The sequence below is a fragment of the Eumetopias jubatus genome, unplaced genomic scaffold, assembly GCF_037043125.1.
Source record: "Eumetopias jubatus isolate StellerSeaLion01/CBP00866 unplaced genomic scaffold, mEumJub1_p1.0 scaffold_5, whole genome shotgun sequence".
In the NCBI taxonomy this organism is placed as follows: Eukaryota; Metazoa; Chordata; class Mammalia; order Carnivora; family Otariidae; genus Eumetopias; species Eumetopias jubatus.
Genome location: NW_028274811.1, coordinates 21131266 through 21154225, shown reverse-complemented (window position 1 = coordinate 21154225; position 22960 = coordinate 21131266). Strand labels below are relative to the sequence as shown.

At 41.6% G+C, this 22960-nt stretch overlaps 2 protein-coding genes across 3 annotated transcripts; both read right to left on the bottom strand.

Moving 5' to 3' along the window:
- Positions 1-273: 273 nt before the first annotated feature.
- Positions 274-4798, bottom strand: SPMIP10 (sperm microtubule inner protein 10). The gene is made up of 3 exons (XM_028103425.2): positions 4606-4798; positions 3950-4058; positions 274-483 (listed from the first exon to the last, which is right to left on the bottom strand). Exons 1-3 carry the CDS (start codon positions 4689-4691, stop codon positions 274-276), a joined length of 405 nt encoding a protein of 134 aa, XP_027959226.1. The 5' UTR covers positions 4692-4798.
- Positions 4799-7124: 2326 nt separating this feature from the next.
- On the bottom strand, positions 7125-22276 carry PHAX (phosphorylated adaptor for RNA export). Of its 2 annotated transcripts, none has more exons than XM_028103723.2 (5): positions 22151-22276; positions 18525-19138; positions 16334-16454; positions 13231-13314; positions 7125-8129 (listed from the first exon to the last, which is right to left on the bottom strand). In XM_028103723.2, the coding sequence occupies exons 1-5, from the start codon at positions 22244-22246 to the stop codon at positions 7860-7862; spliced, it is 1185 nt and encodes a 394-aa protein (XP_027959524.1). In that variant the 5' UTR covers positions 22247-22276; the 3' UTR covers positions 7125-7859. The 2 variants fall into 2 exon arrangements, with proteins under 2 accessions (XP_027959524.1, XP_027959525.1); XM_028103724.1 differs by having other exon boundaries at positions 22157-22262.
- Positions 22277-22960: the final 684 nt, after the last annotated feature.

The window sequence follows — 22960 nt, the reverse complement described above, 5'->3', positions numbered from 1 at the left end:
ATAAAATGTTTAAAAAAAAAAGTCTTAACTATTGGGTATGAAATCAGTTTCACTGAGAGTATGCCTTGCCCCCTCCCCGCCGCCATCAACTCCGATGTTCTCAGAGCCCATTTGCTTTCAAAAACTTGTATAATGGTTCAAGAGTACAGCTGACTTGTAGCCTTTAAACAAGTTGAAACTGTAGGGGAAATACAATGGTACAACGGGTTTAAATTTGTGGGGAGAGAAAGAGATTGAGATTGAAATACTCGGACACTTTTTATTCTTCTAGCCTCAGACAAGTCGCCTCCTGAAGCCATGGGAGATCACAGTGCTTTGGTATCTGGAGAGCGGTGAATGCAGAGGCATATCTGCAATTTTTATTTCTGGTGGACCTTTCTTCAAGACAACTTCCCGATCTTCCCCATGGCAAAGTCTTTCGCTGTGATTCAAAAACAGAGAGTCTTCTAAAGGGCCAGCGTGGATCCCACACGCTTCTGCGTGCTAAGGGGGGAAAAAAATCCCACCATGAATCACACGAAACAGCACTTGATTAGACGAGGATGGAGATTCCTCAATGGTTTTTCCTAACTACCCCTGCTGAGAAGGAAGGTCTAGAGGAGCCCGGATGGTTGCCCGTTGGCAGCCTGGATGGCTGCTCCTGGCTTTCAGCTCAGGGCCTTGGGGTTCAGCCCCGCGATGGGCTCTGCCCTCAAGAGTGCAATGCGGGGTCTGCTTGTCCCTCCCCTGTGCCCCATCCCCTTCAGCGGATGCGCGTGCGCTAGCGCTCTCGCTAATAAAGAAATAAACAAAATCTTTTTAAAAAATTAAGGAAGGTCTAGTGGACAGAGCACTATAACATCCCTTTTTAATTTTAATTTTTTTTTTTTAGATTTGTGTTTATTACTTATTTGAGAGAGAGAGAAAGAGCCCAAGCAGGGGGACTGGCAGACAGAGGCAGAGGGAGAGGCAGACTCTCCGCGGAGCGGGGAGCCCGACCTGGGGCTCGATCCCAGGACCCCGGGATCATGACCTGAGCCGAAGGCAGACGCTTAACCAACTGAGCCACCCAGGCGCCCCTACATTTTTGTTTTTTTAAAGGCGATGATCTCTAGCTCGTGCTTGGACCCCCAGGAAGAGTGGTGTGGACTGCTGACTAATCATGTAGTTCTTCACAGCTTGTGGGACCTTGTACAAGTCACTTACCCCGCTGTGAGACCCGGTTTTCTCAAATATGAAATGGGTATTAGTCAAGGATTCTTTGAGTGTTGAATAAAACATTGTAGGTGAATGAAAAGACTTTGGCCAACTTCAAAGTATTAGATCAATATCCACTTATGCTGCTGCCATGGCACCTGGGCCTGGAGAAATAGCAGGCACTTGAGCTACTGTCTTACATATGCATCTATTTCTGTGCTGAATCGCACTCTGGGGGGGTCTTGGGGTGCAGCCCCATCTCCACTATGCTGTGTTCTCACTGTGATGTTGCCTAGTTACATCCTCTCCAGCAGGAAAAATGGTAAAGGTAAATAGAAGGAAGGAAAACGTAGCTGGCATTCACCCAGGCTACATTCATTTCTTCTCACTTAATTTTCTTTTCTTTTCTTTTTTTTTTTTTAAAGTGTTTGTATTTAGGGGCGCCTGCATGGCTCATTCTGTCTTCAGCTCAGGTCATGATCCCAGGGTCCTGGGATGGAGCCTGGAGTCAGGCTCCCTGCTTAGAGGGGAGTCTGCTTCTCCCTCTCACTCTGTCCTTCCCCACCTCCCTCTCTCAGATAAATAAAATCTTTAAAAAAAGAGTTTGTATTGATTTATTTGCGAGAGAGAGCAAGTGCATGCATGCGTGTGCATGAGTGGAGGGGAGGGGCAGAGGGAGAGGGAGAGGGAGAAGCAGGCTCCTGGCTGAGCAAGGAATCCCAGGACCCCAGGATCATGACCTGAGCCAAAGACAGACGCCAAGGAGGCGCCCCTCACTTAATTTTCATTTTTACTCTGTCAGGGAGAATTTCCTCTACACCAGTCTCTAATATTATTTTTTAAATTGTTAGGAGTGCTGTCAACTAAATTGCACAAGTGAAACACAAGAGAAAATTACGCTGGGTTATAGCTCTCAAGAGTGAGGTCAAGATGTATTCAAAACAGTTTTTCGTTGTTGACTTCAGCTCAAAGTTTATATACACCGTAGTTCCGGCAAATGGGAAAGATAAAGTCAGTACTAATATTGTCACCATGCTCAAGCCATTTACGACACGAAAAATGACCTGACAAGCCACTGAATTATAAGAAGTACAGTTCAATATTAAGACTACAGAGAAATCTTAATACAGGTAAATTTGATATGTTGAGTCTAGATTTCCTCCATTTTATATTTGTTTCCAAAATATCAGACAAAAATACATATAAAATAATCATCTCAGGGCTAATGGCAGCTTCATTTACTATATTGTTTGTAGTTTATAAAAAAATAAGTAAGCTATATTTTTTATATATTTTATATATCATATAATATTCATATTTTATTATGTTATCTCTTGGTAAAGTATATTCTTATTCAAGCTTAATTGCTTAGCTGTTAGAAATTTACAAATTTATGCAAACCCATTTCTTTCTAGGAATCCTAACTTGAAATCTCCTATTATAGTCTGATTATTACAAGAGATTCTATTCTACTTTTTAAAAAATATTTTATTTATTTATTTGACAGAGAGAGTGAGTGAACACAAGCAGGGAGAGTAGCAGAGGGAGAGGGAGAAGCAGGCTTCCCACTGAGCAGGGAGCCTGACGTGGGGTTTGATCCCAGGACCCTGGGATCATGACTTGAGCTGAAGTCAGATGCTTAACCAACTGAGCCACCCAGGTGCTCCTATTTTACTTTTTTTTTAAAGATTTTATTTATTGTATTAGAGAGAGAGAGATCTCATGAGCAAGGGGAGGGGCAGAGGGAGAGAGACTCCCAAGCAACTCTGCACTGAGCAGGGAGCCTGACGCAGGGCATGATCCCAGTGAGACCATGACCTGAGCTGGAGGCAGACACTTAACTGACTGAGCCACCCAGGCGCCCCTAAGTTAATTCATAATTGCAAGTTGCCATTATGTGGAGAAAGGTAGACAGAGAGTTCTGAAAACTTTGGGTGCAGTTTGTCTTTGGACTCAAATACTTGAATAGATGTTGCTATTTAACTGTTCTTGCGAGTTTCTGTGAAAGTACATCAAATAGTTTATAGTTTTTGTCAGACAATAGAATGGTGGTTACCAGGGCTTAGAGGAGGGAGAAATGGGGAGACCTAGATCAAACGGCATAAACTTTCAGTTATAAGACCAAGTTCTGAAGATCTAATGTTCAGCCTAGTAACTATAGTTAATATATGTGCTGCCGAAGCTAGCATAAGCCTAGTAACTATAGTTGATAATACAGTACTGTATCGGGGCGCCTGGGTGGCTCAGTCGTTGAGCGTCTGCCTTCCGCTCGGGTCGTGGTCCCGGGGTTCTGGGATCGAGCCCCGCATCGGGCTCCCTGCTCCGCAGGAAAGCCTGCTTCTCCCTCTCCCACTCCCCCTGCTTGTGTTCCCTCTCTCGCTGTGTCTCTCTGTGTCAAATAAATAAAATCTTAAAAAAAAAAATAAGAACACTGAAAATGTTAATCTTTAAAAAAAATAAATAATACAGTACTGTATCCTCGAAAGATGCAGAAAGTAGATCTTAAGCTCGCCAGAAGAAAAAATGAGTTAACACTGTGAGGTGATGAATGTGTTAATTATCTTGATCCTGGTAATTATTCTACAGTGTGTATGTTTATCAAGTCATCACGTTGTCTACTTTAAATACATATATTTATTATTCCCAATAAAGCTGGAAAAAATAAATATAAATTTAAAAATAGCTTTTGCGTAGTTACATATTTATTCATGGGTATATTAAAGTATATTATTTAACTATGAATTTTTTATTATGAACATTTATAGGAAAATACCTTCAGATTCACATTCCTGAATTTCATGTTTTCTTTCCAAGGCATAATGTAACGTCTTGGGATCATCCCTTGCTTTAATGAAAACCGTGGCAAATGAACCTCATTACACCTGAAGATTAGGAAGGCAGGAAGGAAGGATATCTGGTGAGTTCAATACAATCGTTTTAGCGTTATTCATGTGTTGTGTCCATGATGTTTGAACCCCCCCAGCTGCAGGACGGAGAGCTATGGCATTGTCTGAAGCTCATCTAATATTGAACCCATTAAAACTCCAAGTATCACCAAGATCAAGAGTACGACCTGATTATCTGTACCTCCAGCTGCATGCTATCCTTTACAACTTGCTTGCAGTGTTCATGTAACCTGATACTAAGGGAGAAGGCAGCCCACCATGATTTGCCGCAGGCCCACCCGTGGCCTAAAGAAGTCTCTGACCAGGTACAAACAACAGCTTCTGAATTTAGTACCTGCTTTTTATACTCAGGGCAGACTTGCTTTCCCTGCCCACCCATTGTTTCCCTCTGGAACATCAAGCTTTCTAGACAGATGCCAAGGGAAGCGCAAAATGTTTGTCCTCATCTGTGTGTCGCTCCCGGAGGGCAAACAAAACAAAACCGAACACAAAACCCCCAAACCCAGAACCCTCAAGTCCTCACTTATTAGAAGGCTTATATGAACTCTCCTCGCAACAGCTGTTGGTAAGCTTAGGTAGGATAGGACAAGTGTCTTTCCCTGAAGCCATCGCTGCCAGTAGGGAGAGACTTCTCCTCTAGAACTTCACTCACTCACTCCTCTGATTATGATGACATTGTTGCCTCAGACAGAACACTGTCTTGCTAACTTCACAGTAACCCAGAGCAGTAGTTACCTTAGCAGGTGATTAAGAACAGAGAGAGGTTAGGGGCGCCTGGGTGGCTCAGTCGTTAAGCGTCTGCCTTCGGCTCAGGTCATGATCCCGGGGTCCTGGGATCGAGTCCCGCATCGGGCTCCCTGCTTGGCTTCCCTCTCCCTCTGTCTGCTTCTCCCCCTGCTTGTGCACACGTTCTCTCTCGGGCAAATAAATAAAATCTTAAAACAACAACAAAAAAAGAATGTAGAGCTTAAAGGGTGCCTGGCTGGCTCAGTTGAAAGAGCGCATGATTCTTGATCTTGGGGTCGTGAGTTCAAGCCCCACATGGGCTATAGACATTAAATAAACAAAACTTGAAAACGTATTTTTTTAAAATGTGGAGCTTAGGGCTATTTTCAGTGGGTTTTTTTTTTATATCCCTATGACTAAAACATCATTCTTATCATGAACAATTAAAAAACTGAGAATGCTTGCAGATGTATTACAAATTTGACACAACCATCCTAGGTAACATTTTGGACTATGCAACTATTATTCACAAAGTAGCCATTCACATTAATATTCTGTATTTGTCCTTAGCTGATTGTCCTATTTATATACCGCACATGGTGGTTGTGTCTCATTTATGTTTCACCATCTGTTGCTTAAATAAACCCTTTAAGAGTGGAAATCAAATATATTTAAACCCAAAACCATACCAACCCATTTTATCCCCAAGGATGTGAGTTCCATTGCAGAGTATTTGAGATTATAAAAACTCGTTTTAATACAGGGAGTGTGTCTTGCAAGTGAGAATGACACCTAAATTACCACGAGAAGTGGAGGGCTAGTCACATCAATCCCATAGTCAGCAAGTACAAAGAAGCTAGGCTGAGCAGCAAGAATTATTGCCAGATAGTTTGGTAAGAGTATTAACTGAATATAGACCTGACAATAGTTTGGATAGACATTTTTTTTTTCTTTACGTAATCTCCTCGCCCAACGTGGGGCTTGAACCCAGGATCAAGAGTTGCGTGCTCTACCACCTGAGCCAGCCAGGCGTCCCTGGATAGAGATTTCTAGATCTAGATGGGCAGAAAGAAGAGTAATTTTAATGGATAAAAAGTAAAGAACCTTAAAAATTGAAGTGTTGGGGAGGACTCCAGGCTCTGGTCTGTGCCCCATTTGGGACCCTCACTCCATTCAGACCAGGTTATCTTGCTTCTGGAGCATGTCTTGGAGCAGAAGACCGTGAACCCCCAAACTCTGCCAAGTCTTGAGAAGACATGCCACCTCCCCCAGTAGGATGCAGAGGTTCGCTATGGGTCATGTGAATCGTTTTTAAGCAAAAGTACAGAAAAGTGTACAGAGATGTGGCAAAATTCCTTCAGGGGATCTGGCCATGGGCACACACCTCTATGGGGAGCTGATGGTGAGTGAGGACGCAAGGCGGCCGGGTCACCTACAGATGCTTTGAGTAGCCCGAGGAGCAGATGGGTAGGTCCTCAGTGGAGGTAGTGGCCAAGATGCTATTTTAAAGAGGAAACATCGGGCGCCTGGGTGGCTCAGTTGGTTAAACAACTGCCTTCGGCTCAGGTCATGATCCTGGAGTCCTGGGACCGAGTCCCACATCAGGCTCCCTGCTCGGCGGGAAGCCTGCTTCTCCCTCTCCCGCTCCCCCTGCTTGTGTTCCTGCTCTCGCTGTGTCTCTGTCAAGTAAATAAATAAAATCTTTAAACAAAAAAAAGTAAAAAAAACACAAAAAAACGAAAGTAGCAGTTAACTGAATGTTATCTTTCCCAGTGTATTACACCTTTAAAATCACCTCTCGTGAATAATCTCAGGAACAATATTCAGTTACCTATTTAAAATACTTTCTTCCCTTGATTATAGCCATTTTATGCAAGAATATCTGAGATTAAAAAAAAATAGCCCCTTGAGGGGCACCTGGCTGGCTCAGTCAGAGGAGCATGAGACTCATGATCTTGGAGTCTTGAGTTCAAGCCCCAGGCTGGGTGTAGAGATTACTTAAATAAATAAATCTTTAAAAAAAAAAGTCACTTGAAGTGCATTAAGGACTGCCCAAAATCTAATTTTATTTTTGCATTCTTTATGAATAAAAAGCAACCAATAACCACTTTCCTCTTCTTTTCCCACTGATATTCTTAGATCCAACTTTGGTGACTATGTATTCCAGGAACTACAGAAAGACTTTAAATACTGTCTGTAAAGAATAGTTTATAATTGCTTCCTACAGATTTTTATTTTGTAAACCATAGTCAACCCTTAGAACACCTTAACTCCCCTTATTTCCTTCAATAAAAATGAGTAATTTGACACTTCAGGCAGATGTAACATTTTTAATACCCAACTTCCTTAACATAAGGTAAAACAGTCTTAGGCAGGCAACCACTGTGAATTTTGTAAATGTCCAAAGTAATTACACAGGTATGGATCATATTCTAGTATTGAGTGTATGATCGAGTAATTAGAAAGAAGTAAAAAACAAAGTTAAAGATAAGAACCAATATTTCTTTGAAAAGCTTCTGATGTTAATTTACTTCTGGACAAATAAGTGGTTAAGAGCCATCAGTATAAACCTATTTTTTTAGTCTCTGTCCTTACAACTGCCTAAAAGTTCTCAGAACCCAGAAAAACTAAATTTGAATGCATTTATAACAGCTTAACAATGTATGTGCCTTATTAGGATCTTTTAATGGAATGTTTTGAAACCAATCATAATTCACTGCAAGGATAAATCAGAAAAAGAAAACAAATTTTTAAATGGCATGTTACAACGACCTGGACAAAAGTAATTATCAACTAGTAATAACTAACACATGCAAGAGATTGAGAAATTAAATCCTCTGCTATATATACTTGTAAGTATTTTGTCAGACATGAGAAATGTTTCTATCAATAACATTCATCTCCCCACAGATTCAACTTTATTTTAAACAAGAAAAAAAAGTTCTTTCTCTCCGGATTTTTACGTGTATCAGTGCAAAGTAAAACAAAGCAACTTCAGTAGAAATGGCTTATTACAAGGTTATTCTAAAAAGGCTTATTCCTCCAAATGTACTAAAAGATGTCCAAATCGTGCGAATGATCCACCTCGATGGCTTCCTCTGCATCCAGCTTTGTCTCTCCGTGGCCTTCCTGCGGCTCGTCAAGAGAGGCCAGAGCCTCGTTCGTATCACTTGCGAAAGTTTCTCGCGATGTATCATCATCTTCTTGAAAATTTAGATTTTTAATAGCTTGTTTCATCTTTTTCCCCAACACTTGTGTTCTCCTCTTTCTAGCAGCCTTTTTATTTTCATACTCCTTTTGATTTTCAACGTAGAAAATGTCCTACAATAAAAGAACGACTCGGACGTAAAAACTGCCATTTACTGAACGTTTATTAGAAGGCTTCCTTTACGTTATCTTCATTTCTCACAAAAAACAAGCAAATATTATTAGACTCTAAGAGGACACAGAGTCCAAGATAGCAGGGAAGACCCCACTGCAACCAGAGGATGAAGCTGTAATTCAAACTTAACCTCATGTTAGCTCTGGGGCGCACGCTTATTCAACCATCACATACCATCTCTTTAGCCACAGGCTTCCTAAATGGGAAGATACGGTAGAAAAATCATGTTGTTCAGGATTTAAATAAAATCTATTCTGTCCCAAGAAAACAGAAGTCTTTGGAATAAGGGTTTACTAACTTTGAAATGGCATCATAACCATATGTGACTGCACATGCTAAGAAACCAAGCCATGCCTGAAGGGTGTGACTAAGTATGATCACGTAACCTATACAATGGAAAAAAATCCATCCTTTAAAAAAATGTTACTGTAATTAGCGTGAAGAATGTAAATCTGTCATGAGGCATAAAAATAATATAATCAGCATTGGGATATATTCCAGGATGTTAGAAGAGGGATTTTGTAACAGAAAAATATGAGATTGTTAGTACAGGGCTTCTCCACCTGGGCAATCCAAAACCTCCAGCTCGATCTCTGCTGTATGCCGGAGGGTTAGCAGCATACCTGGCCTCGCCCCATCAGCACAGAACCCCGCCATCCCCAAACTGAGACAACAAAACACATCTCTAGGCACTGCCCAACGTCCTCCAAGAGGCAAAATCACCAGCAGATGAGAGCCGAAGGAGAAAATGTGTTTCATTCAACTACTACATGGGAAAACAAAATAGCACCTGGGAACCTTGATGCACATAGAGAAGTGTAGTTTCAGAGGCTACAAAAAGAAAAGTAGACGAGGAATCTAAAGAGAAGGCCAAAAATGACTATACTAAAACAGAGAAGGTTCCAAGGTCTAAAAGAGAAGTTAGGATAGGCAGGACACACTTCTGACACCCTCTGATCTTCTGGGAAGGGACTACTAAAAGCTATAACCAAGTCACTCCCTATTATATTCTTTTTTTTTTTTTTTTAAGATTTTATTTATTTTATTTATTTGAGAGAGAGAGAATGAGAGATAGAGAGCACGAGAGGGAAGAGGGTCAGAGGGAGAAGCAGACTCCCCGCCGAGCAGGGAGCCCGATGTGGGACTCGATCCCGGGACTCCAGGATCATGACCTGGGCCGAAAGCAGTTGCTTAACCAACTGAGCCACCCAGGCTCCCTCCCTATTATATTCTTAAAGTGCACAAATTACAAATCCCCTCTTGTTTATAAAAAGTACTATGGACGATGCTGAAATAAAGGAGGCCCTCTCCTAATATTTATGCTAAAGAGTTACAAGCCGCACAGAGAACTAGCAGAGGAAGGAGTAAGGAGCCCTGAAATTAAGGCAACAAGGGAAGGCTTCAGAAGGTGAAAGCTTTGATGGAAAGGAGGAATTAAAGTACCTGCTAAAGGAACGACAAGATTGGGGGTGGAGAAAGAGGGTACAGGTGTAAGAAGTGGAAGCAGGACCAAAAAAAGTGACTTCAGATAGGTACCATTTACTGAATGAGCACTTTATATGCCAGGTATTGTGCTAAGGATTTTTCATTGTCAGCAGAACCTTATGAAGTGGGTATTATCCTCTTCAGATGAGGAAAGCGAGAGTGCCCACTTCGGCAGCACATATACTAAAATCAGATGAGGAGAGAAGGCACAAGACTGCAGAGCCAACATGTGAAGGTATCAAGTGTAAGCTCGTGTATTAGTTTTCCATATTCGCATTCTGAAAACCCATGGTGTTGCCTTCACAGAAGTGTGACGACTCACAATTTTTTCAAGGGTCTGCTTCCCCGCCAAGGGCAGAGATAAAGAGCAGCTGTGAGGGGAAGGATTCCCATTTCATGGGAAAGCTCATCCAAGCATCTCGAAAAAAACAAGTCTGAGGAGTACAGTGCTTGGCAACACCAAGTAAAATGATAGTTTCCCTTTTGCCTCCAAACACGTGAAAAAGGAATGATATTCCATAGGTTACGAATGTGGCAGAACCAACAGGGCAATGGCCCAGGGAAATGCCGCTGTAAACTGTTGTTCGTGTTGTTACAACAAATGCAGACAAGGGATCATCCACCAGGAGCTTTTTCTCCTCCCTTCCCTATCTACCTGCACAGAATTCATTTTACAAGTTAAGAACCTAAACGGTACACTATTTGCAGAGGGAGACCAGTAGAGCTGAGCTTTTTAAAAATATAGCAAATTAACTTTTTAACTACTAATCTTTTTTTCTCTCACAAACTTTGTATTTTCCAAAACAAAACTTAAACAACTACAAACCAAAACAAAATGGTATGTCATATACCAAAACGAAATCAAATAAAAAAACCACAAACAAGCCCACTCAGTTCGGTTCTGGCTTCCAAGTTCTACGGACTGATTATTAGCATTATAGTGATCAAAACAGTAATTATAACATGATCATTTAGATGATTTGAAATTATCTATGATGAAATTCTATTTGCTTTAGGTATTTTCCTCTGATAACAAAAGGACTCAATCCATGCACATGCAGAAAATTTGGAAAAACACAGAAATATCTTAAAAGCCAAAGCATTTATAATCCTCTGGAGCAGACCAAATCATTGGTAACTCTTTGGTGTTCTACATATCAATTAATTGTCCCATGCCTCTTTTTTGTTCTAAATTTGTAGTTTTTGCCTTTTTAAAAAATTCGGTATTACTTCATTTTTCTCCTTTTCTTAAGACGCTTCACAAAAATGGAGGCTACAGCATAGTCACTTTAAAAATGTCCCTCTGGTGCGCCTGGGTGGCTCAGTTGGTTGAGCGACTGCCTTCGGCTCAGGTCATGATCCTGGAGTCCCGGGATCGAGTCCTACATCGGGCTCCCTGCTCAGCGGGGAGTCTGCTTCTCCCTCTGACCCTCTCCCCTCTCATGCTCTCTATCTCATTCTCTCTAATAAATAAAATCTTAAATAAATAAATAAATAAAAATGTCCCTCTGGGTTAACACTCTTCTATTATTAGATATTTCAAATGTTTGTTTGTTGTTATAATGCAGTGTTTCTGGTAGCTTAACATAACCTACTAACATTAAAATCTCTTTCTCCACAATGAGTTAGAACTGAAGTTCGAAGACGTGATTCAGTGAAAACAACCAGTTTCAAGTCAGTATTCTGCAGGATCCCAGGAGGATCATTTTTGTTACTTTTCATGTGCATACCATGGTAACATCCACTTTGATAGAACCTGGTACAGATTAAGTCCTATAAATATTTGGCCTAGTGCTGGGAACATGGTGAATAAATGTTATTTTCTTCTCTTCTGCTTGTGGAAATTGTCCAAAGTTTAGTTACCTACAAGAAGTTTTTCCAGAAACCACTTTATTTAATCCTTTTAGAGCTCTATTCAAAAGGCAGGACACTTACTAAAAAGTCCCCACTTTATAACTGAGAAAATTAAGGCTGAGGGAGAGTAAGTGATCTGCTCAGTCATATAATTACTAGGTGGCAAAATTAAGATTAAAACCCAGATTTTGAATGTGAATGTTAGAGAATTCTTTTTATCACATCATGCTATTCCTCTTGACATTTTACTATCAAACAATGTTTAACGTTCCTTAGAAGGATGTTCCTTCTCAGTGTACACCTTTTGTCAGGGATCACAGTGGGGGAGGAGGGAGAACATAAGCAAAAGCTCTGCTCTACTAATTACGTAATTAGTAAGGAAAATTACATTGTTACAAATTTATCAAAGTCATTGTTCCAATGAGGAAAAAAGGCAGTTATGGACAAGAGATTTCAAATGTGCGATAACAGTAACGTTTCCTGTAGGAATTTCAACAATAGATTTTTAAAAAATAACTGGAAGTGGACAGCCAGAAAACTTGAGGAAAAAAAATCTAACACTGAGCAGATGTAAAATAAACTCACAAGGAGTGGCAGCTCCAGAGAAGTGACTTTCACTTATCTGTCTTCATTAGCATTATAAATGGCTCAACCACATTCCTCCGACCTGTATTACCCACTGTTACTGTAAAGAGAACACAAAGCTGCTCAAATACACCATCTGCGTTGCCTGTGTACCTACCACCTCTTTCCTATGCAAGAAGCAAGTTCTCCATCTTGATCAGATCTGCTAAACGTCATCATGTTCCTTAATTAACAAATTAAAAGATAAATTCTGAGCTGTGAAAATCTCACATGGTAAAAGAACTTTCCATATCCTATATGCATTCTAGTAATGCAAAAATGATTAATACTGAAAAGCTTAGATTCTAGTTTATAAGAATTCCTGGAGACAGAATGAATGAAACAAATCCACGAGGAGACAATGACCAGAATGTGGTATGTTCTATTAGATAACCATCTCAGACTCTTCAAAAGGTCTAAATCGCAAAAGAAAACGTGGAGTTAAAACGAGCAAAAGAGATACAATGGAAATCTAGACAGGATCCTGGTTTTGGGGGCGGGGGGAGGTAGACAATACATTCTTGGGACAATTCAGGAAATTGGAATAAGGTCAAGATATTGGATGATACTATGAAGTTGTTTTTCCTTCTCTAAGGCAAAGCTATGTAGGAAACTGTCCTTATTATTGACAGATGCTCATTGAAATAATTAGAGCTGAGTGTCACGATGTTCACTACTTATTACCAAATGGTATAGAAAAACAACTGTAAGGTAAGAATCTCAAAATATTAATAACCCCTAAATCTAAGGGTAGGAAATTCATCCTATTATTCTTTCATCTATTCTGCACGTTTGAAATTTTTCATTAATAAAAAAAGTTGTAGGAGCGTAGAAAAAATAATTACGTGCTAAAAGGCCAGGAAAACGACATAACAGAAATTGTGACCTTGGCTTGGAAAGGGAAGAAGAAGAGGAGGCAGTTTACAAAGGCACATGTTTTACTTGAAATGAGACACCGACAGAACTGGTCAAGTTAAGGCAGAACAGGTGATGGGGATTAAGAGAATATGAAGCTAGAACTCAAGTAGAAGTGAAATTATGATAGATCTTAAAAGTCAAGGACAGTATAATTTTTACCTTAATTTGTTCCTCACTGATACTAGGAGTATTTTTCAGGAGATTCAGGAAAACTCCACCTGGTGTTCTTCTTCGACTACCATTCTACAAAAAGAAAGAGAAAAATGATACTGTGTAGACTGTTCCTATGAATGGCCTAAAGCATCTTTTAAACAGAAAGGTACCTAAAGAAATAAAAAGGTCTACCCTGATCACCACAGTTTAACTGCAATGTGCTCCTCTCTTCTCCATACCTCCATACCTCTATTTCTTTTACCATAGCATTTATCACTTTCTAACATACCTGAACATATATTTATTCTTTACATATTATCTCCCTCCCACCCCCACCTACAATGTAAGATTGCTGTGTCTACAACAGTGCCTAGTACACAGCAATAAATAATCGTACAAGAAAAATGTCCATTAGGGCGACTGGGTGGCTCAGTCAGTGAGGCGTCTGCCTTCGGCTCAGGTCATGATCCCAGGGTCCTGGGATCGAGCCCCGCATCGGGCTCCCTGCTCAGCCGGGAGTCTGCTTCTTCCTCTCACTCTGACCCTCACCTTACTCGTGCTCTCTAATAATTAAATAAAATCTTTAAAAGAACAAAAAAAAGAAAACTGTCCATTAAAAGAAAGTGAATTTGGACTTGCATCTTTCCAACAACCAGGAGATTTTCACTAGCTCACTACGATATAAACTTTTATTACTACAGTATTAAGATATTAATGAATCTGTAACTTTGGGCTCAACTAAAAAATCCAGGTACCTCAGCAGTGACAAACAATGGTGCCAGTACATTCATGATTATTGTAATTTGTTTTGTCATCAAGTTCTGTTTTGACTTCCATAATCTATATTCACACGCTATTTCCTCAGCCAATGTTATCAATTCTCACTGGTTTCCTTTCTCTCCATTTCCACAGCATAATATTGATTCACTCTCATGTGATGTTACCATTCAGATTCATGAGGAGCAAATAAGAAGGAGCCATTCAAACTTCATCCTCACCCCGCGGTGAAAGCTGAATTAAATGAGATCTCCAAAACCATATGGGATAAAGTACCACTGCCTGTGATCGGGCCCTTAACCAGAGTGGTGCTCTTTTTGCCATTCTCAAGCAGTAAAGTGTTCCTTACTTCACATCTGTCAGAATGGCTAGTATCAAGACAACAGGAAATAACAAACATTGGTGAGAATGTGGAGAAAAGGGAATTTCTGTGCACTGTTGGTGGGAATGTAAACTGGTACAGCCAGTATGGAAAACGGTATGGAGGTTCCTCAAAAACTCAAAATAGAAATACCGTATGATTCAGCAATTCCACTGCTGGGTATTCAACCAAAGAAAACAAAAACATGAATTTGAAAAGACATATGGACCCCTATGTTTACTACAGTATTATTTAAAACAGCCAAAATATGAAAGCAACCTAAATGTCCAATGATGGGTAAAGATGATATACATCTCTCTATGTATCTCTATACATATGATGAAATATCACTTGGCTATAAGAAAGTATGAAGTCTTGCCATTCACATCATGAATGGACATAGAGGATATCATGCTAAGTCAGAAAGAACAAGCCAAATACCAGATGACTTCACTTATATGTGAAATCTAAAAACCAAAACAAACTTGTTTACCAAAAAACTAGAAAGAGACTCATAAATACAGAGAACAAACTGGTGGCTGCCAGAGGGGCAGGGGGTGGGGAATGGGCAAAATAGGTGAAGGGGATTAACAGGTACAAACTTCCAGTGACACAATAAAGTCACAGGGATGGAAAGTACAGCATGGGCAATATAATCCATAATATTGTAATAACTTTGGGGCGCCTGGGTGGCTCAGTCAGTTAAGCATCTGCCTTCGGCTCATGTCATGATCCCAGGGTCCTGGGAGAGAGTCCTGAGTTGGGTTTCCTGCCTAGCAGGGAGTCTGCTTCTCCCTCTGCCCCTCCCCACCGCTCATGTTCTCTCTCTCTAATAAGTAAAATCTTAAAAAAATATATTGTAATAACTTTGTATGGAGATAGCTGATAACTACGCTCATTGTGGTGAGCATTCTATAATGTTTATAACTGTCAAATCACTATGTTGTATAGCTAAAATTATTTTTGTATGTCAACTAAACTTCAGTTAAAACAACAGAAAACAAAACGGTAAAGTGTAAAGAAAAACAAATACTAAAGTGTTTCTCAAGTTTTTTTCACTGTTGCTTCCCCTACCCCACCCCACCACCCATGGGACTTTAATATTCACCGATACACTGTGTATCTACCTGTGTTTTATACCTATATATGTGGGTTTTTGTTTTTTGGTCCCAAGAATCAATTTTTAAGAATGCATGAATTACACAAATCCAAGCAACATGTTACCAAAGCAACATGTCTGTTCATCACTGCCAACTAAGGGCTGGGCACACTGTGGTAAATATTTTATGTGCATCATCTTGTCCAATCCTTGTAACATAGGATGAGTCCCCAATCTGCACCTGGGAGAAAGAGGCTCTGAAAAGTCAAATAATTTAGCCACATCTCACACCGATTAAGTTGCAGACCCAGAATTCAAAACAAGGTATCCCAAATTCTAAAACCTGTATTCTTAAAATTTGAGTTTCCAAGTTCCCTCTAGATTGTTTTCTTAAAATTTCAGCCCCTACTCTCACTGAATCCTATAAGAGATGCGTTGTTGACTGCACACTAACAGGATACAATTTATGTATGGTTTTTTTTTTTTAAGATTTTATTTATCTGACACAGAGAGACATAGCGAGAGAGGGAACACAAGCACGGGAAGTGGGAGAGGGAGAGGCAGGCTCCCCACGGAGCTGGGAGCCCAATGAGGAGCTCGATCCCAGGACCCTGGGATCATGACCTGAGCTGAAGGCAGACGCTCAACCACTAAGCCACCCAGGGGCCCCTATGTATGGTTTTTGTAAGGAAAGTAATAATTGCAAAAACTAACTATACATAACTTTTAAATTCAGTTTTTTAAAATCTGAGCCACACTGTAATATACTGATAAATAAGAAATCCAACAGAGACAAGTTTATTTTGTAAAAAAAAAAAAAAAATCACATGAAACACAATATAAAATAGAAACAACAGAGCAGTAAGTCTTACCATTATAAAAAGGCCACCATTTTGTTCAACTTCAGCAGTTTCCATCAGAAGTTCAATTGCTTTTTTGTTCCCAATTATCCTCACTACTCGCGCTATCAGATCTTTCTTTGGTTCCTGCAACCTGATAAGGAACAAACAGAATAAATATTTGCTGTATGAAGTTGAAGAAACGTACCTTTGTCTCCAGTTTAATCCCCAAGTAGGATCAAAATCCTATTCTGGTAACATCTGCTCTTGGCAATCTTCAATATTTAACTTTAGAATCACTGACATACCAACACTACTATCTTGGGTCACCCAAAGAGATAATAAACTCAAGGTTCCATCTCAAGTCTCAGAACTGGCCTCTTCATTTTGCCTTAATGGATTATGGTGAATTTCAAAATAAATGTGCACATCCAGCAAGGGGAATGCAAGCCTAAACTCTTGTCAAAACAAGTAACAAACATACACTATGCTTTCAATTATCATGCCTACAAGTTAGCTCTAACTCCAGAGATGTGTGGGAGCTTTAAAGTGGATAGGATCTTCCTCTCAGTCTCTCTGCCTCAGAACAAAGGCCACAGCTAATATTTACTGATGACTTACTATGGGATGAGCACAATCCTAAAAACTTTGTATGCATTATCTCAATTAATTATCTCAACAACCTTATGAAGTAGATACTTTTCATCTTACCACTGAGAGGTAAAAACATAGGAAGTCTAACTAACACTTCTCACGTCACAGTCCACACTCTATAGAGATGAATGAGGATTAACATGGAAGTTCTCTAACTAGACCTGGTTTTCTTGCTCCTTCTCAACAAGAGGCAGTGCATTATTGAAGAAAGAGCACTAGGAACAAAGCAACCAAGGTTTAGTTCCAAATCTGACACTTAAAACTGTGACTTTGGACAAGCCCTATTAACTACTGGGTCTGTTTCCTTATCCATAAAATGAAGACTGTGGTTTACAAAATCTCGAAATTCCTTTCCAACAGTCAAATTCCAAACTCACTCTGTAGGTTAAAAGTCCAGTATTAGCATTATTACTCTTGAACCATATCTGTTTTAAAATTTGTGACACTGTTCATTAATCACTTAGAGATAAGAAAGTTAAACAAAATCTGAACTTGTTGAAAATAAAATGAAGTATCAATTTACCATACACCAAGAAATTCTACTTCTAGGTGTTTACCAGTAAAAATTAAAATACATGTCCTAAATATCTGCATGTCAAAGCTCATAGAGCATTATTCATGATAGTCAAAAAGTGGAATAGCAATATGGATGTTTGTATATGTACAGAAATTAAGAAATTAAGTGTTGATGCCTACTACAAAATGGACCAATCTCAAAAACATTACACATACAGACCACACACTGTATGATTCCATTATTATGAAATGTCCAGAAAATGCAAATTTATGCCAACAGACAGTAGACCAGCAGTCATCTGGGGTAGGAACAAAGAATAACTTTAGGGGCGCCTGGGTGGCTCAGCTGGTTAAGCATCTGCCTTCGGCTCAGGTCATGATCCCGGGGTCCTGGGATCGAGCCCCACATGGGGCTCCCTGCTCCGCAGGGAGCCTGCTTCTCCCTCTGCCTGCCACTGCCCCTGCTTGTGCGTACTGCGCATGAGTGCTCTCTCTCTCCCTGTCAAATAAATAAATAAATAAAAATCTTGAAAAAAATACCTTTAAATGGGCACATGGTAACGATGGATATTAGGGTGGTGTTTTTAAAAAAGTGATTTATGGTGATGGTCGTAAAACTGATAAATTTACTAACCAATCAACACCCAAAATGGGTGAATTTTATCATGTGTATAATATGCCTCAATGAAGTTATAAAAGGTCAGGAATATCTGAAAATACTAATAACAAACAAAACAAAGCAAAAACCAAACACCCAAGATTTAAAAAGATATGCTTTGATCTAAAGAGCTCCCAAGCACTAAATGGCCAAAGTCATTAAGAGTTCATAAAAGCAAAAAAAAAAAAGTTCATAAAAGTTTACAAAATTCATTATTTTATCAGACCTGTCCATTTAAGGAAACACAGATATATTCCTATAACCAAGGAAGCCCATTCCTAGAATTAAAAAAATCTCAAAAGAAACATCATCCTTAATGCATTTGGAATTATTTCCCATAAATGGAAGACAGTAATTGGTCAAGTGCTCCTCTGCAGGCCACATTTTAATGCTCACCTGAAAGAAATTTCATCGGCGACTTTCTCTTGCGAATCGTCTTCTGTGATCTCATACCGGCCTTTGTAGTTCATTTCCAGTCTGTCCCCAAGTCTGTCTTTGACAGGTCGTTTCCGTTTGGGATGACCTTGCCCATTTTCCTCTTCCTTTGATCCCATTCTTTTGCCACCATGCATATATTCATCTAGCTCTTTGTCCAATTCTTTCATATGTTCTTGGGATTCCCTCTTAAGTTTCTTAGCAAGTAAATAATTGTAAGTCTCGGATTGTCTGCTTTTGTCAATGGTACCCTCCATCCCCAAGATACCAAGTTCAGTGGCCACTGCATCTTGATTCTGTTCTTGTAGCACAGCACCCCATATGTTGTTAACCTTCTTTCCTCCAGGAACAGGTGGTTTCTGGCTGCTCTGGCCAAACTGAAAAGGCTCTGGCTTCGGAGGAGGGTTAAAACATTTCTGTCGCTTGCGTTTCCAAAGGGAGCTATCATCATCTGAATCAGAAAAACTCTCTTCACTTGAATCCACACTTTTAACAGTCCGATAATGTGATACCGGCGCACATGGTGTTGCAGTACCCTGGAAGGGCCTCACTGTGCTGTCCCCACTTAGTGTTTTCTGCAAGTGAAAGGAAATACCGTCAATTCCACCAAACACATTAAACCTACCCACCATGTGCTATTTAAAAAAAAAAAAATATTTAGGGATTCAGTTGGCCCACTGAAGCAGAACAATCCTCAATGAATCTCTGAAACCAATCCAGTCCCTACTTTTCTAAAGTTCCACATGGAATTTGCCAATTTTAAAACCACAAACTCGTTATTTCTAAAGCTAATACAGAACTTAGTTCTAAAGCCTATTTCTAAAAAGCTCTTTAGAGGCACCTGGGTGGCTCAGTTGGTTAAGCGTCTGCCTTCGGCTCAGGTCATGATCTCAGGATTGAGACTGAGTCCCACATGGAGCCCGCTTCTCCCTCCCTCCCTCTCTCTCTCATGAATAAATAAATAAAATCTAAAAAATAAAATAAAATAAAAAACTCTAATTCCCACGTTAGAAGATTTTCAGTTATTGTCAGGATGTTTGAAAATGACATGCACAATAACTGTTAGTAGCAGTTGTGAAAATTAAAAGGAAAGCTCACTTAAACTGGAGTCAGGAGGCTTGAAGGGGGAAGTTCTCACGTCCTATCAAAGGAAAAGACGTGAGGTTTCACCTCCTACAGGAAGAAGCCTATACACCTTACTAACACAGCAAGAGGAAGATTTTTCTTCTTGCCTGGCAGCAGCCCAGCCAATGAGACTGTCCCAACTCAGCCAATGAAATGCCACTACTTTTTTTCTTTTTAAAGATTTTATTTATTTATTTATGACAGAGAGAGAGAGAGAGAGAGAGAGAGAGAGAGAGAGAGAGAGAGAGACAAACAAGCAGGGGGAGGGGCAGAGGGAGAAGCAGACTCCTCATGGAGCAGGGAGCCTGATGTAGGGCTTGATCCCAGGACCCTGGGATCATGACCTGAGCTGAAGGCAAATGTTTAACCGACTGAGCCACCCAGGCACCCAAAAAACCACTTTTAATTCCCAGTTTACTCCAGTGGACTTTTTTACAGCCCCTCTTAACTTCTCCCCTTCCTCTATAAAAGAGCATTCCTCTCTGTTTCCCACTTGCCTATGGTTTTGCCCTAGCTTGCTTGTTCAGAGTTGTGATTCTCTGCTGTTCCAGAATAAATCCTTTTTTGCTGGTAAGATAACTGGCAAGTTTTATTTTATTTTATTTTTTTTTAAGATTTTATTTATTTATTTGAGAGAGAGAGAGAGAGCACGAGAGGGAAGAGGGTCAGAGGGAGAAGCAGACTCCCTGCTGAGCAGGGAGTCCGATGCGGGACTCGATCCTGGGACTCCAGGATCATGACCTGAGCCGAAGGCAGTCGCTTAACCAACTGAGCCACCCAGGCGCCCTGGCAAGTTTTATTTTAAAAGCTTAACACAGTTATAACAGAATATGTTCTCTTTCTTTCCGAACATTTTTTTTTTTTTTTTGCATTTGGACACATCCAACTTCCTTTATATGGTTTAGTGACCACACTCTTTTGAGATTAGATAGTAAACTCCGATGGGGAAGAATCCCTGACATATTATTAAAACTGCACAGTCCATGGCATTAAGTTTACCAAGTAATGGGTCAATCTATGTAAAACCACCTGGAAAAGATTGAAAACCTAAACTGAAACCTTCGTATCAATTTCCTAAGACGTCTATATGCAAAAGGGAACAACTTGGGGCATCTGGATGGCTCAGTCAGTTAAGCAGCTGACTCTTGGTTTGGGCTCAGGTGATGATCTCAGAGTCCTGAAATCAAGCCCCACCGTGGGCTCCACCTCAGCACCTCAGCACTCAGCTTGGGATTCTCTCTGCCCAAACCCCATCTCTCTCCCTAAAATAAATAAAATCTTAAAAAAAAAAAAAAGAACACCTTTGTGTTTCGTACTAAATGAAGTATTAGCTGAGCTTCCCAGTGTTCAGCCCTATGACTTATTATATATGATAGGTGATCAAGAAATATTTATGGTGGGACGCCTGGGTGGTTCAGTCGGTTAAGCGGTTGCCTTTGGCCCAGGTCATGATCCCAGAATCCTGGGATCGAGTCCCACGTCGGGCTCCTTGCTCAGCAGGAAGCCTGCTTCTCCCTCTCTCTCAAATAAATAAAATCTTTTAAAAAAGAAAAAAAAATCTATGGTTTTGGTTTTTTTTACATAAAGGGGATGTTATTTGTGCTATTATGTGCTAGAAATGGCGGCAGGAGGGGGTGATTTAAGTCAATAAAGAGGCAGTCCTCCCATCTTCAAATAACCACAGCATCTAAAATTTGTCAGGCATTACTGTTCATTGAATCCTTACAAACACCCTATCACTGGCGTGTTCTTATCATTCCCATTATACAAATTGGGGCACTAGGCTAAATAACCTGCCACTGGTCACACAGCGGAGGCGCCAGTTTTCGAACGCAGGCAGCCTGGCGCTAAGCCCGCTCAAAAGTGTCTGCTACTTAGCAGGCAATCAAGACAAACTCCCATTTAGAAAACGGGGAGGTTAATACAAAACCCGGTGCCACATTACTGCATGGCGAAACTAGGTCCGACGGAGACATGGAAAACCAGGCCCTTTAGCAAATGATGCACTTCATTCCCGGTTTTCAGTCTCCCCATCTGATCAAGGCGAAAAAGGAGCGCCCGGGGATGTTTCTGCCCGCCGTCCCTAGGTGCCGGGCGGGGACACTCCGTTAAGTTCAGAAAACCCAGAGCGGCACGCCGCAGGCGGAGAAGAGCCGGCCGCACGCCCGTCAGCAGGAGGCCGCAAGCCTCGCCGCCCCGCTAGGCAACGAGACGCCGGGGCAGGGTTCGGACGGCCCGCTGTCGCGTCCCCGCCCAGCGCCTCCCCCGCGCCGCCAGGGCCCGCGTGCCTCCGCCGGGCCCGGGAAGCCGGCCGGCCAGCTGCTCACCCCCATAGCCGCCCGCCCCTTTCCGCAGTGCCGGCTCCGCACGCCCGCCCCTCACCCGCACCGCCGCCCGCCCCTCTTCTCAGCCCGGGCTGCGCGCTCCCGACTCCGAATGACCCGCCTGCCCTTTACAGTCACCGGGACCTGCAGCGGCCTGTCGCTGGGTGCGACCGTCATGTCGGAATCCGAGTCGGAAAGCTGCCCATCTTCCATGTCGCCGGCGTCCTGCGCCATCTTCCCGCGGCGTGGCGCGGCGCGGCGGGTCAGGAGAGCACTTCCGGCGGCGCGGCGGGAAGGTCCGGCGGGCTGCGGGTGCTCGGGCGCCCCCGCCAGGGGGCCGCTCCCGCCCCGACGGCGCGCGCGGGGCCTTCTCCGCCCGCCTGGGTGCACGTTGACGAACATGCATAATCGTGACAAACTGTGCACCACTTGCACTTCCGGGGAAATGAATCTCCTGTTTCCCCAGCACTTTGGCGCGTTTTCTCCCGAACTCTGTTTTCGTGCAAATCTAAAGTTGTGCCTGGACAGCGGCCGTCGGGGCTTCCTCCCATGGCCTCACATTCCTCACCAAGGTGCTCTGCACAGGCCTTCTTGCTCCCGTTCTTGCTCCTGCACAACCCACTCTTCTTGTAGCTTCTTGCAGAGCCTTTCAGGCAGCACCGGAGGTCATTACCCAGCTCAGACCTTCCAGGGACTTCGCTCCACACAGTTAAGTTCGGAGCTCTTAGCATGGCGGATGCAGCCGTCTGTGTCCTCTCTAGCTCTGAAGAGTCCTTCTTCGACCACCCTAACTAAAACCAGATCCACTACTGTCACTCTTGAACGCTTATTTTTCTTCATGACATCAAGAGTCATATCTGCATTTGTTTTATTTTTTGGTCTTCGTTCTCCCCTGGGATGTTTGTTTTATTGACTGTCGTTTGTCCCCAGTGTTCAGCCCAATGACAT

Coding starts and splice junctions, on each gene's coding strand:
- SPMIP10 (XM_028103425.2), bottom strand. CDS start 4,691: ATGGCTTCAGGGAAAGACACTTGTCCTATCCTACCTAAGCTTACCAAC. Junction 4,059..4,605: donor TCATATAAGCCTTCTAATAA/GTGAGGACTTGA, acceptor CCTAATCTTCAG/GTGTAATGAGGTTCATTTGC. Junction 484..3,949: donor TCAGGAATGTGAATCTGAAG/GTATTTTCCTAT, acceptor TTCCCCCCTTAG/CACGCAGAAGCGTGTGGGAT.
- PHAX (XM_028103723.2), bottom strand. CDS start 22,246: ATGGCGCAGGACGCCGGCGACATGGAAGATGGGCAGCTTTCCGACTCG. Junction 13,315..16,333: donor ATGGTGGCCTTTTTATAATG/GTAAGACTTACT, acceptor TTCTTTTTGTAG/AATGGTAGTCGAAGAAGAAC. Junction 8,130..13,230: donor TCAGTGAGGAACAAATTAAG/GTAAAAATTATA, acceptor CTTTTATTGTAG/GACATTTTCTACGTTGAAAA.